At 45.1% G+C, this 12,260-nt stretch overlaps 1 protein-coding gene across 1 annotated transcript in view; it reads right to left on the bottom strand.

Annotated features, from left to right (window-relative positions):
• Positions 1-12,260, bottom strand: part of ASH1L (ash1 (absent, small, or homeotic)-like (Drosophila)) — a 62,003-nt gene that overhangs the window by 41,738 nt on the left and 8,005 nt on the right. The window contains exons 2-4 of the mRNA XM_009995966.1: positions 8,190-8,643; positions 7,877-8,141; positions 3,876-7,759 (exon numbers count right to left, since the gene is read on the bottom strand). Of these exons, the coding sequence (XP_009994268.1) occupies positions 3,876-7,759; positions 7,877-8,141; positions 8,190-8,643 (4,603 nt within the window). The remainder of the gene's footprint in view (positions 1-3,875; positions 7,760-7,876; positions 8,142-8,189; positions 8,644-12,260) is intronic.

Raw genomic sequence — 12,260 nt, 5'->3', positions numbered from 1 at the left:
GGCAGACGCATCTCCGGGCCTCACAGCGCCGTTCATTTTCAAGTGGAACGAAGGCAGTAAAGACTTTCCAATCCCACTGCACAAAGCCCAAGGGCTGAGGTAGTTTTCCTTTTCCTTTCCTTCCCGGAATTGTGCATTGCACACTGAGAGCAGTCTGTGGTAAGTGATTAGTTGTGTGAAATAACTCGTGGCCTAAGACTGCAGAAGTTCACCAAAGATCACTGTGAACTTCAGATCAACAGGTAAGAGCATCCTACAGAAGTCTGACAGTGTCCGAGCCTGCGTGCAGGCGCTGGCTGCTTGCACCACAGGCCCACAGCACGCAGCTTCTGTCTGCACTTCATCTTCTGTGCAGCACCAACCTTCACTGCAGTCCTGACTGCCAGAACACACACATTTCTAATACAACTTGGACACAGACAATCTCTGTATCTAATATCTAGCATCACCTCATATAACAGAAAGGATCTGTCAGTTAATTCAACCAGGACAGGTTATATAGAACTCCTTGAGCATGTCCAGAGGAGAGCCACGAGGGACTGAAGCACCCCCCCTATGAAGACAGACTGAGGAAATTGGTGTTGTTTGGCCTAGAGAAGAGGAGGCTCCATGGTGACCTTATAGCAACTTTCCAGTATCTGAAGTTGGCCTATATGAAAGCTGAGGTAGAGCTTTCAACATGGGTGTGTAGTGAGAGGACAGGTGGCAATGCTTTGAAGCTTAAAGAAGGGAGATTTGGGTTGGACATCAGGAAAAATGTTTTTTCCTGTGGAGGGTGGTGAGATGCTGTAACAGGCTGCCCAGGGAGGCTGTGGCTGACCCCTCCCTGGAGGTGTTCAAGACCAGGTGGGATGGGGCCTTGATCCGGTGGGAGGTGTCCCTGCTCATGCAAGGGGATTGGAACTACATGATTTTAAAGGTCTCTTCCAACGCAAACCATTCCATGATTCTGTGAAGGTCTATGCTCAGGAGGCTATGGGAATGAAGTGTACTTTCCATAAGGGCTATTCTGAAATAAAATACAAATATCCACTACAGATCACACAGAACAACTTTAGAGGGTGTTTCCTGATGCTACCTTGATGATACCTGGTAACTCATTTAAACTGCTCAGATTCAGTGTGCTCTCCACCATGCACCTAAGCTACATCTGGTTCAATACATAAACAATTTTTGATGCACCACAGTTTTTTTTCTCCATCTGTGCTATTATATTCTGACGTGCACAGAAACATTTAAGTCTTTCATGGTACCAGTTTCAGAATCACAATTCTGCTACAGTTAAACCACAACAAAACATAACATACAACTTGACACTGATCTTCTAAAAACAAGTTTTCTGCTATTCAGTGTGCACAGGAGATTAATACAAAGTTGAAAGCCCATCCTGGCATAAAACCAGCTGGTTTCCATTGTGGGAAATCACAGTATGTTGGAGGTTGGGAGGGACCTTTGAAGATGATCGAGTCCAACCCCCCTGCCGGAGCAGGACCAAAACTAGGGCAAGTCACTCAAAAAGACATCCAAACAGGTCTTAAAAGTCCCCAGAGAAGGAGACTCCACAACCTCTCTGGGCAGCCTGTCCCAGGGCTCTGTCACCCTCAGAGGAAGGAAGCTCTTCCTCATGCTGAGATGGAACTTCCTGTGCTTGAGTTTGAGTCCATTGCCCCTTGTCCTATCAGAAAGCACAAGTGACAAGAGGTTGTCCCTGCCTTCTTGACACCCTCATGTATTTATAGACATTCATTAGATCCCCCCTTAGTCTTCTCCTCTATAGACTGAAAAGCCTCAGATCTCTCACAGCTTTTCCTTGTAAGGCAGGTGGTTCCAGTCCCTTCATCACCCTTGTAGCCTCCCTTGAACTCTCTCCAGCAGATCCCTGTCCCTCTTGAACTGGGCAGTTCAGGACTGGACACAATACTCCAGATGTGGTCTCACCAGGGCAGAGTAGAGGGGGAGGAGAACATCCCTCGATCTCCTGGAGACACTCCTCTTAATGCACCCCAAGATACCATTGGCCTTCTTGGCCACAAGGGCACATTGCTGTCCCTGGATAACTTGTTGTCTACCAGGACTCCAAGGTCCTTCTTCACGGAGCTGCTCTCTAGCAGATCACCTCTTAACCTGTACTGGTGCATTTGGTTGTTCCTTCCAGTTGCAGGACTCTGCACTTGCTCTTGCTGAACCTCATGAGGTTCCTCTTTTTTCCAGCTCTCAAATACATGTACTGGAAGTGGTACATGGCATCTGAGGAACCAATCAAACATATTGCAAGAAGGAGAGGAATTCAGAACCTTGACCAGCAGATTTCTGCTTAAATCATCTCTGCTTTTTCCTTTCATTAGGTTGTTCCTCATAAAAACCCAAGTCAGATCATTCACTGTAATGGAAATCCTCAGGAAATTCCCAGAACTGCATGACTTACAACCAAGCCCTCCTTGGAGCCAAACTTAACCCTTTGGGTGACTTAGCACTTAGAATTTTTCTCTCCATCGCTGCAGGACCAGCAATCTCACGGCTTTCTGATGGCCACCTGCCCTGAGTAGCTTTAGTAAAATTAAACAGAATGAAGAAATATGAGCATGTAAAAGAATCCATTCATTTCCAACTGCCCTCAAAATAAAGAAGCAAAACATAAAAACCCTAAATGCCAAAATAAAACTAGGAGATTAAACTCTCCCATAGTCAGAGCAGGGAGGTGGCAGGAGGGATCAGAACAGGAGTATGACAAGAAAAGGAGGAACATGAGAGGAAGGAACGTGAGGAGGTATTATTCATTACTGGTAACCGGTTCTCTGCAAGGCTCTTGCTCTGCGAAATATTAGTTGCAAGTGTTTTTGGACACACTATTTAAATTTCAAGGGAGTGTAGGCAAGAACTGGAGAAGAAGCTATCAGACTTCTTTTACACCTCAGAAAGAAGCAAAGGCAGGAGTCACACTTTGGTCTTTCGCAGGGTAGCTTTGCTGTGTGGTCTCCCAAGCATGCCCATGTCCATGACAATTCAGCCGAAAGTGGATGAAATGTGGAAATTCCTCCCACAAACATCACTGGGGAAAGTTATGTATGATACAATTTCTTCCAAGTCCTAAATTTCACATTATATTTTTTGTTTTCTTAATATTATGCAAACGACAAAGTTCACAGTTTCAGAGTGGAGGTTTTTTCCTTCCTCTGACAGTGTCATTCCCATTTTCTGTGCCTACAGTCTCAGCTAGTTCTGTTTCAGTTTTGCTTGAGGCTACATAAGATGAGATTCCCACCCATGAACACAGCACTCATTACAAGGTTTGGTTCTGGGCATTCCCAGTATCATTTAGCAGCTGTTCTGAAGTACTGCTAGAGGCCTCCAGTCACAGATCAAAAGCTGTGCTGTAGTAGAAATTATCGAAAGAACCAAAATTGAGTTACAAAAGAAAAAGGAAACATTTTCTTAAACAGAAATGTTAGTCAAAAGAGTAGTATCAATAGGTAGGCTAAACCAAATGAACCAAACTTCAAAACAAACAGAAACATGGCTTTTAAAGTATAAAAAATCACACAAAATTTTAACTCATTTCTCTCTAGTTAAAACTGTAAGGAAAAAGAAAAGGCCTTTTCAGGAAAAGCATCCTTAGCATAACTTCATATACAGCTATAAAAAAGCAAGAAAGATCTGGTGGGAAGAGGCACCTACACAATCCCATCAGCAGCTCTGGAGCCATTACCAACCACCACACAGAACATTGCTTTAACAGAACATACACTCAAGAGTGAAAGAAAGAGAAGTGCTGAAATTCACCTCAGATAAGATTACCTCAAACCCAAACCTCTACTTGCCCTCTTTTTCTAGGATGTTTGGCACAACATAAAATAACAAGACTCATTGGAAAGAACCCGCCAGCAGAGCTCCCTTCCCTGCCAGTGGCTGCAGTGCCTTTTCAACAGAAGGCAAGGGCTCCTTTCGGAGAGGTCGACTGAGCGAGGTGTCTTGTGCACTGAAGAGTCCAGGGCTGTCAGTTAATTTTTTACGTCCATTGGTGCTGGTAGAGTTTGTGACTCTGCAGCTGCCTATTGCACTTGTGAAAAGATTTGTGTGTTCATCACTGCTGGCTGGCTCAGAGCTTGGAGTAAATCCCCCCAGGGACAGGCCTGGGGAACTGTCTGAACAGTCTATCTGTAGCGGTGTCTGCAATCCCAGTGCTAATGAATTAGACTCCGAAGGCTCTCTCCTGACCCACTGTTCATCTCTGCTTAGCAAACCCTTTGAAGGTGACAGGTGTGGACAAGACATGTGACATCTGTGTTTCTCTTTATGTTTGTACCTCTCACCAACAGCCTCCTTCCCAAACCTGTAGCGCTTCAAGGACTCCAGAACTGTTCTAGAAGAGCTATTCGCTGTTATAGTGTCCATGGAAACCTGTGGTTGTTCAGAAGAACGATGTTCTCTGTGTTTGTGGCGATGTCTGTGCTTATGTTCCAGCATCCAGCCATAAGCCATTTCAGGTGGAACACTGGGGTACGTGCTCATTGACAAGAGCGGAGTCCTGCCTGTCGTGAGGAAAGCCTCCTGGCGTAAAAGTTTATGCTTCTTCTTGTGATACTTGGTGGGATTGAGAAGCAAATGGCCTGTGTGCATGTAGGAAGGTGGTGGCAGGGGAGTAGTAAAAGAAGGAGAAGGTGGAGGAGGATAAAGAGTTGGAGGATACCTTCCATAATAACCTAAGCCTATGGGAGCAGCTGCAAGGGGAGAAGGAGAATAAGGCATGCCATAAGAGGGGTAGAACCCGGTACTGGAGAGAGGAAAGCTGAGACTATGCATAAAAGGCATTTCTGCCATGGCCTCCCGCATTTTTGGAGGCCTGCCTCTCTTCTTCTTTAAATCGGGTTTTCTAATGTAGTGCAAAGGATCTAAAGGAAAAGTAGGATGGGTATAGAAACTATTGAAATTTATCCTAAAAATGGTAGGCAGTAAATCTCGGGGTATAAAATGGTGACTTCTGTGGGTTATTCTAATTTCACTTAAGCGACTTATTAATTCTTCTAACTCAGCGAGGAAATCTGGGTCCTGCCTGCCTCGAAGTTGAGGATACTTCTTTTTCCTTTTTCGCTTCTGTCTCTTCATTTTGTCGTAACTCAGGTAATCGTGACTGCGGCGCTTACATTTGTGCTTATGCTTTTCTTTCAGGTTACTTAAAACGGTGGAAGTTTCAGGTGGAATGAGGGACACGTGATCAAACGAATGCCTTTTCTTCTTCTGCCCGCAAAACTTCTCCGCTCGATCTGAAGTGCTGTTGTTATCTGTCCCTATTCCACTGTCGCTGGGGATAGTCTCATCACTGTGAGACTCACTCACCGGGGAGGGAGTGGCTTCTTTCAGGGATGTCAGCTCACTCAAGTGAGAAGGAGAGTTTGGCAACAAGGTAGGTGGAGATAATCTCCTCCTTCCTTTAGCAGCTTTCTTCATGGCAAGTGTCTGCACGACACTGCCCTGTCGGGAGTGTATGTGGAGATAGGGCACTGAGCTGGGCTCAATGAACCCAGCATCGCTGCTGACTGGGCTCTGCCCCCCACTCACTGCAGATGACTGGGAGCAAACTGGAGATGGAAGGATCTCAGAATTATTACCTGCTGCAGGCAGCAAATGGGGAAGTACTTGTCCTAGTGACGTACCAGGAGCTTGCTGAGCAGATTTCTCAAGAACTGTCAAACTGGCAGAACTGCTGGCCAAAATCCCGTTCAGGACAGCTTTAGGTTTCCTTCCTCTCCTTTTTCCTATATAAATTGTTCCTTTCTTGCTGACATTTATTTGCTGGCCTAATTTTGAACCAAATGTGGCAGCAAGAGTTGACACTGTGTTGTGGAGTTTAGATTGCACTTTCCCTTTATTTGGTTCCACTGTACTAGACAGAATCTGATTCAAAAGTTTCTTTCGCTTCAGAGTTTTCATTTTATTTATTTTTCGAATAATTGTTTTCATTAACTGTCCATTATTTCTCTTGGCAACTTTTCTGTCTGAGTCTACTTCCAAATCAGTCATGCTACAAATACTAGGTTTTTGGACTTCTTCTGGCCCTCGGAGCTGGTCCTTTCTCTCAAAAAAATCCCCACTTTGATGTTGATCACTTTCAGACTCTATCTTGCTCGAGTTATCTGTTCCAACAAAAGGTGCCACAGAAAGAACAGGTGGCTTCATTTTAATTGATGACCTGATCTGCCTTTTAGGTCTCCCTCTCTTTTTAGGAAAGGGTTGTCCTGATAAGCTCTGTTTCAGGGAGGGAATTTCTACTTCAGGCTGCAAAATTGGAGGTTCTTGCTCTTCTTTTGACTGCACTGAAAAGACTTTTGATGCTGGGATCTTTAGAGTTCTTTTGGGGGGACCTTCAAGCTCTGGCATCTCCTTGGATTTAGGTCTTCCTCTTTTCGGTTTATATATGTCAGGTAAGAAATCATCTGTCATACACAGACCAGAGGGTTGTTTGTGAGTACTGTAGAACTTTTGAGTTTGCTTGTCAGCCTCAGCCAACAGTGCAAGGGACTGTCCACCAGCTTCATTCAGTTTTGGCAACTGATGTTTGACAAATTCATGCTCCACAAATGAAGACGATCCTATGTTTTTCAAGAATTTGGCCTGTTCCAAATTACTGCTGGATAGCGCACTGTATGAAATATTTTTAAAAAGCTCTGACCTTTCTAGTTCTAGACCCTTTGGCGGTCGACAGGTGTTTCTCGACACCACTTTAGTCCATCGTGGTTTCCTTCCTTTTCTTTTCTTTAAAGGTTTTGCTTGCTGAGTAGTGCTCAGATTTTTTGCTCCCTGGCAGGATTTATCTGATGCAGCTATTGCACCAATCTTTAGGAACTGCTTGCTACTAAACAAGCTTGTAAAACTAACTACTGAAGGGGTGACAGTAGCATGAATGCTTGTTTCAGGTGCCAAAATAGGCTTCTTCCCCATAGAAGGACTGGTTCTTGAAGTTTCTACATAAGTAGCTTTTGATTCATTTACATCTTTATCAGCACCTTTGAAATCAGTGCTCAGAGTATGGTTCAATGTTCTGTTGATATTCAGAAGTGTACTGTCAGAAGAAAACTGGGTTTTGCCAATCTGATCTGAAATACCTCCTAAGAGATCTGCTGTGGAGCTTAAATGCAAGGAGTTAGATGCTAACTGTGCAGATGATGTTGAGAGGCTCCTGTTTAAGGTGGTAACAGACACTGTGGGTGAAGGTGATGGGAGATTTCCCTCTCCTACTGCACTAAAAGGGGACTTTGCTGTTGATACATCTGAAGCACCTCCTGTTCTGAAGTCTGGTGAAGTGCAGTACACTGGAGGCTGTTTTTCATGCTTAGATGTTTCATAAATCCCTTTTTCACAGGTTGAGTAACCATCCTGTGGAATGCAGACTCCTTCACTAAACATCTCTTTGCCTACCTCGGCAATTTCTTTCCGAATTGAAAATTTTTCCAATATACTTTCTTTATTCTGTCTCATAATATGCTTCTCAAATGTTTTGATAGTAGTATTTTCCTTCAGTAAATCTGTTGTCTCATGGCTTTCAAGGCTACTGAGGTTTGAATTGCAAGGAAGCTTAAATGGCTCTGAGGCAGGCATAAGAGAGTCTGCTTTCAGAGTGCCAGAGTCCTTGTTAACCAAACCAACTGGACTGCCAATTCCTGTTGGCTTCTTTCCAGAGTCCTTGCTAACCAATCCCACTGGACTGCTAATTCCTGGCATCTTCCTCCCAGGGTCCTTGTTAACTGGTCCTATTGGGCTGCCACTCCCTGGTGTCTTCCTTCCAGAGTCTTTGTTAGTCAGAACTGTCATATTTCCAGTCCCTGGCATCTTTCTCCCAGAATCCTTGTTAGCCAGTCCTGTAGGACTATTTATTACCAACAACTTCTTCCCAACATCCTTGTTAATCAATCCTGCTGGAGTGCCAATCCCTACTGGCTTCTTGACAGACTCCTTATTAGTCAACCCAGTCAGAGTGCTGATACCTGGGAGCTTCCTCCCAACGTCTTTGCTGATTAATCCAACTGCAGAGCTGGTCACTGGCTGTTTCTTCCCAGAGTCCTTGTTAACTAACCCAGTTGGAGTGCTGATCCCTGGTGGCCTCTTTCCAGAGTCCTTGTTAACCAAGCCAATTAGTGGGCCAGTCGCTTGTGGTTTCTTGGCAGAGTCCTTGTTAATCAATATGGCTGCACCACCAATGCCTAATGGCTTCTTCCCTGAGTCCTTGTTAACAATTCCAACACCAATACCAGATCCTGGCAATTTCTTTACTACATCTTTATTAACTAATCCACTTGTAGTTATAGTTCCTGGTAGCTTCTTTCCAGAGTCTTTAACCAAACCAGATGCAGTTCCATTTCCAGGCTTCTTCTGCTTTGTTTTGGAAGACTTTGAAGGAGGACAAGTTGCAATAAGTTGAGCCAATTTTTCTGTTACAGTTGTTGCTCCGTTAATTTGTGTTCTATCCTTTAAGTCAGAATTATGGCTACTGATAAGAGTCGGAGGAGACGACTTTATATAATCTGTCATTTCAGAGTGCAAGGGGGTAACTTTCTTAGATAAAGGATTTGTTTCTACTTGTATACCTTCTTCCACATGTAATTCAACTGTTGCAACTTCTCCAGCTTTCTTGTACGACTTTGAAGGGTCCTAGGAGTTAATAAAAAAAATAGCCTTTAGGAACTGAACAAAAAGACCCTGAGTAATACAATATGCTCAACAATGTTGAGATTGTTAATACCTGCTTTTTGATACTAGAATGACTATATAAACACACACTTTACGATCCTAGTAAAGAAAATATATTTCAGTGGACATGTCAAAGCTTTTCTGGTATCAAAGAAACCCAAACTTGCTCCCTATCCTCAAATGTAAAACATTTATTCCGACCCCTGATAACAAACACTCTCAAAAAATAATATTTATTAAAAAAATACATTAACAATAATATACTGTGCTAACTATTTAAAGTGTGATAGCACTTGAAGACCTTGAAAACTACTGAGAAGCAGAGTGCACTGACAGGCAGTCACTGCAACCTGCCCGGCCCATCTCCATCAGGACTCCTCAGTCATGTCCCATGGTCCCCTCAGCCCCTGCAGTTTGGGCAGGGGCTTCTCCTCACAGCAGACTGCTCAGAGTACTAAAATAGTCAAATTTTGCCTGTTGGTTGTATGGGGCAAGGGGAGGGCACAGACAACACACAGGGAGGAAATGAAACTTGCAAAGTAATTTTCAGTGCTGACCTAAACTGGGTATTTATTCTGTAAATATTTATTGTAAAAAAAAAAAAAAAAGCAATACCCATTATCTCAATAAATCCTACTAGGAACATCTCAATAATTTAGTATTTTCTTTTGGAAGGACATTCTTTACATACAGTGCCCAACATATCCCTGAAACATCTTCCTTCTGTTTTTCAAAAACAGAAAAAAGGAAGACCAGAGAACAATAGGCTGGTCAGTCTTACCTCTGTACTTGGCCAGGTCATGGAGCAGATCCTTCTTAAGGCTCTACTAAGGCATGTGGAAAAGGTGGAGATGGCTGGTGGCAACCAACATGGCTTCACCAAGGACAAATCCTGCCTGACAAACTTGGTGGCTTTTTACACAGGGGTCATGGCACTGCTGGGCAAGGGGAGAGCAACTGACATCAGCTGCCTGGAGCTGTGCAAAGCTTCTGACACTGTCCTGCACCATATCCTGGTCTCTGAGTTGGAATGATATGGATTCAATGGATGGACCACTCAGTGGATGAGCAACTGGCTGGATGGTCACACACAAAGAGTAGTGGTCAATGGGTCAGTGTCCAAATGGAGACCAGTAACAAGTGGTGCTCCCTAAGGGTCAGTGCTGGGACTGGTGCTGTTTGACATCTTTGTCAGAGACGTGGACAGTGGGACTGATGCACTCCCAGCAAGTTTGGTGATGACACCAAGCTGCGTGGTGTGGTGACATGCTGGAGGGAAAGGAGGATGTCCAGAGGGACCTGGACAGGCTGGAGAGGTGGGCCCATGCCAACATCATCAAGTTCAACAAGGCCAAGTACAGGGTCCTGCACAGGGGTCGGGGCAATCCCAAACACAAAGCCAGGCTGGGTGGGAATGGATGGAGTAGCCAAGAAGGACTTGGACATGTTTGGGGAGGAGAAGCTCAACATGAGCTGGCACCGTGCACTGGAGCCCAGAAACCCCCCGTGTCCTGGGCTGTCACCAGCAGCGTGACCAGCAGGGCCAGGGAGGGGACTGTCCCCTCTGCTCTGCTCTGGTGAGAACCCCTGCAGGGCTGGGTCCAGCTCTGGGGTCCCCAACACAGGGAGGACATGGAGCTGTTAGAGAGAGTCCAGAGGAGGCCACAGGGATGATGGGAGGGCTGGAGAAGCTCTGCTTTGGAGACAGGCTGGGAGAGTTGGGGTGTTCAGCCTGGAGAAGGCTCCAGGGAGACGTTAGAGCACCTTCCAGTGCCTGAAGGGGCTCCAGGAAAGCTGGGGAGGGACTTTGGACAAGGGCAGGTAGTGATGGGATGAGGAAGAATGGATTAAAACTGGAAGAGGGAGATTTAGATGAGACATTAGCAGGAAATCCTTTACTGTGAGGGTGGTGAGACCCTGGCCTGAGTTGCCCAGAGAAGCTGTGGCTGCCCCATCCTTGGCAGCGTTGAAGGGCAGGATGGATGGGGCTTGGAGCAACCTGGGCTGCTGGGAGGTGTCCCTGCCCATGCAGGAGGTGGGACTGGATGATCTTTAAAGTCCTTTGCAACCCAAACCAGTCTGGAATTCTATATGATTCTGAAATACATGGGATACATTCACTCCAAGCAGGGTCTGAGAATGGAAGACTCTCATCCGTTGTGAGATACATATACATGCAATTTGAAAACCTTCTGAGATGTGCCACCTCAAACATTAAATAGAGTGAAAGGCACCAATGCCACAGCTCTTCATCCCTCCACAATAAAAAATAAGACAATTGAACAGTACTTACTGTGCATGATTACAGTCAGCATTAGACTGATCACTTTCGTGGTTGGCCAATATCTAATTATGCTGAAGAAAGATACAGCCTGAATTCCTTTTGTAATCATCTGCTAAACAGCAAACATTGCTCCTGATCATGAACAAAGTATTTGTTCAGTAAACTACACCAGTCTGACTTCAATAGAAGACTGCAAGCTGGATTCAGTCTGACAGTTTCTTAGAGATGGGAAATAGAATCATAGAAATCATAGAATCACAGAAAGGTTAGGGTTGGAAGGGACCTTAAACATCATCTAGATCCAACTCCCTACATGGGCAGGGACAGCTCCCACTAGATGAGGTTTCTTAGAGTCTCATGCAATCTGGCCTTGAACATTGCCAGGGATTAGGCTTCCATGACCTCCCTGGGCAACCTGTTCCAGTGTCTCACCACCCTCCTAGTAAAGAATTTCTCCTAATATTTAATCTATATCTCCCTTCTTCAAGTTTTAAACCACTGCCTCTTGTCCTCTCACTACATTTCCATGCAAAAAAGTCCTGCCCGAACTTTCTTGTAGGCCATTTAGGTATTGGAAAGTTGCCTCCTCTTCTCCAGGCTGAACAACCCCAACTTTCCCAGCCTGTCTTCACAGGGGAGGTGCTTCAGTCCTCTGATAATTTTTGTCACCCTCCTCTGGACTCACTCAAGGAGTTCTATGTCCTTCTTATGTTGGGGGCTCCAGAACTGGACACAGTGTTCCAGATGGGATCTCACAAGAGCAGAGTAGGAGAATCACCTCCCTAGACTGGCTAACCACACTTCTGTTGATTCAGTCCAGGACACAGTTGGCTTTCGGGGCTGCAGGATCACACTGGTGGCTAATAGCTGCTTGGGCAGTGTGCTGAGCTGGCAGCCTCTGCAGTGCAGAAACAGGCATTCCTAATCCTGAGCTGCTCCCTTCTGCCAGGATGGAACAAGAGGTGTGTTTCTTTCTGCCCACATATAGGCCTGGCACTTACTGAGTCAGCACAACACACTATGAGACACCAAACGTGGCATCCAGCTGCTTCAGCTGACACTCTTGGACATACCTGGGGTAGACTGGGACTGCCAGAGACCTTGACCAAACAGTACCAAAGGAGTCTTCCTGATCAAGCTGAATGACTGCCTTCACAGACTTACATCCTCTTTTCTATGGTCTTTAATGTTGAAAACAACTTTGGAACACCATTTTATTCTTTGTTCAGTGAACTCAAAACACATTTGAAAAATGCACCTAGATACTGACTTGGGAACTCAACTCTTCCTCCTG

This window comes from Chaetura pelagica, unplaced genomic scaffold, assembly GCF_000747805.2.
Source record: "Chaetura pelagica isolate M959 unplaced genomic scaffold, ChaPel_1.0 scaffold270, whole genome shotgun sequence".
In the NCBI taxonomy this organism is placed as follows: domain Eukaryota; kingdom Metazoa; phylum Chordata; class Aves; order Apodiformes; family Apodidae; genus Chaetura; species Chaetura pelagica.
This window is presented reverse-complemented; position numbering and strand designations above follow the sequence as displayed.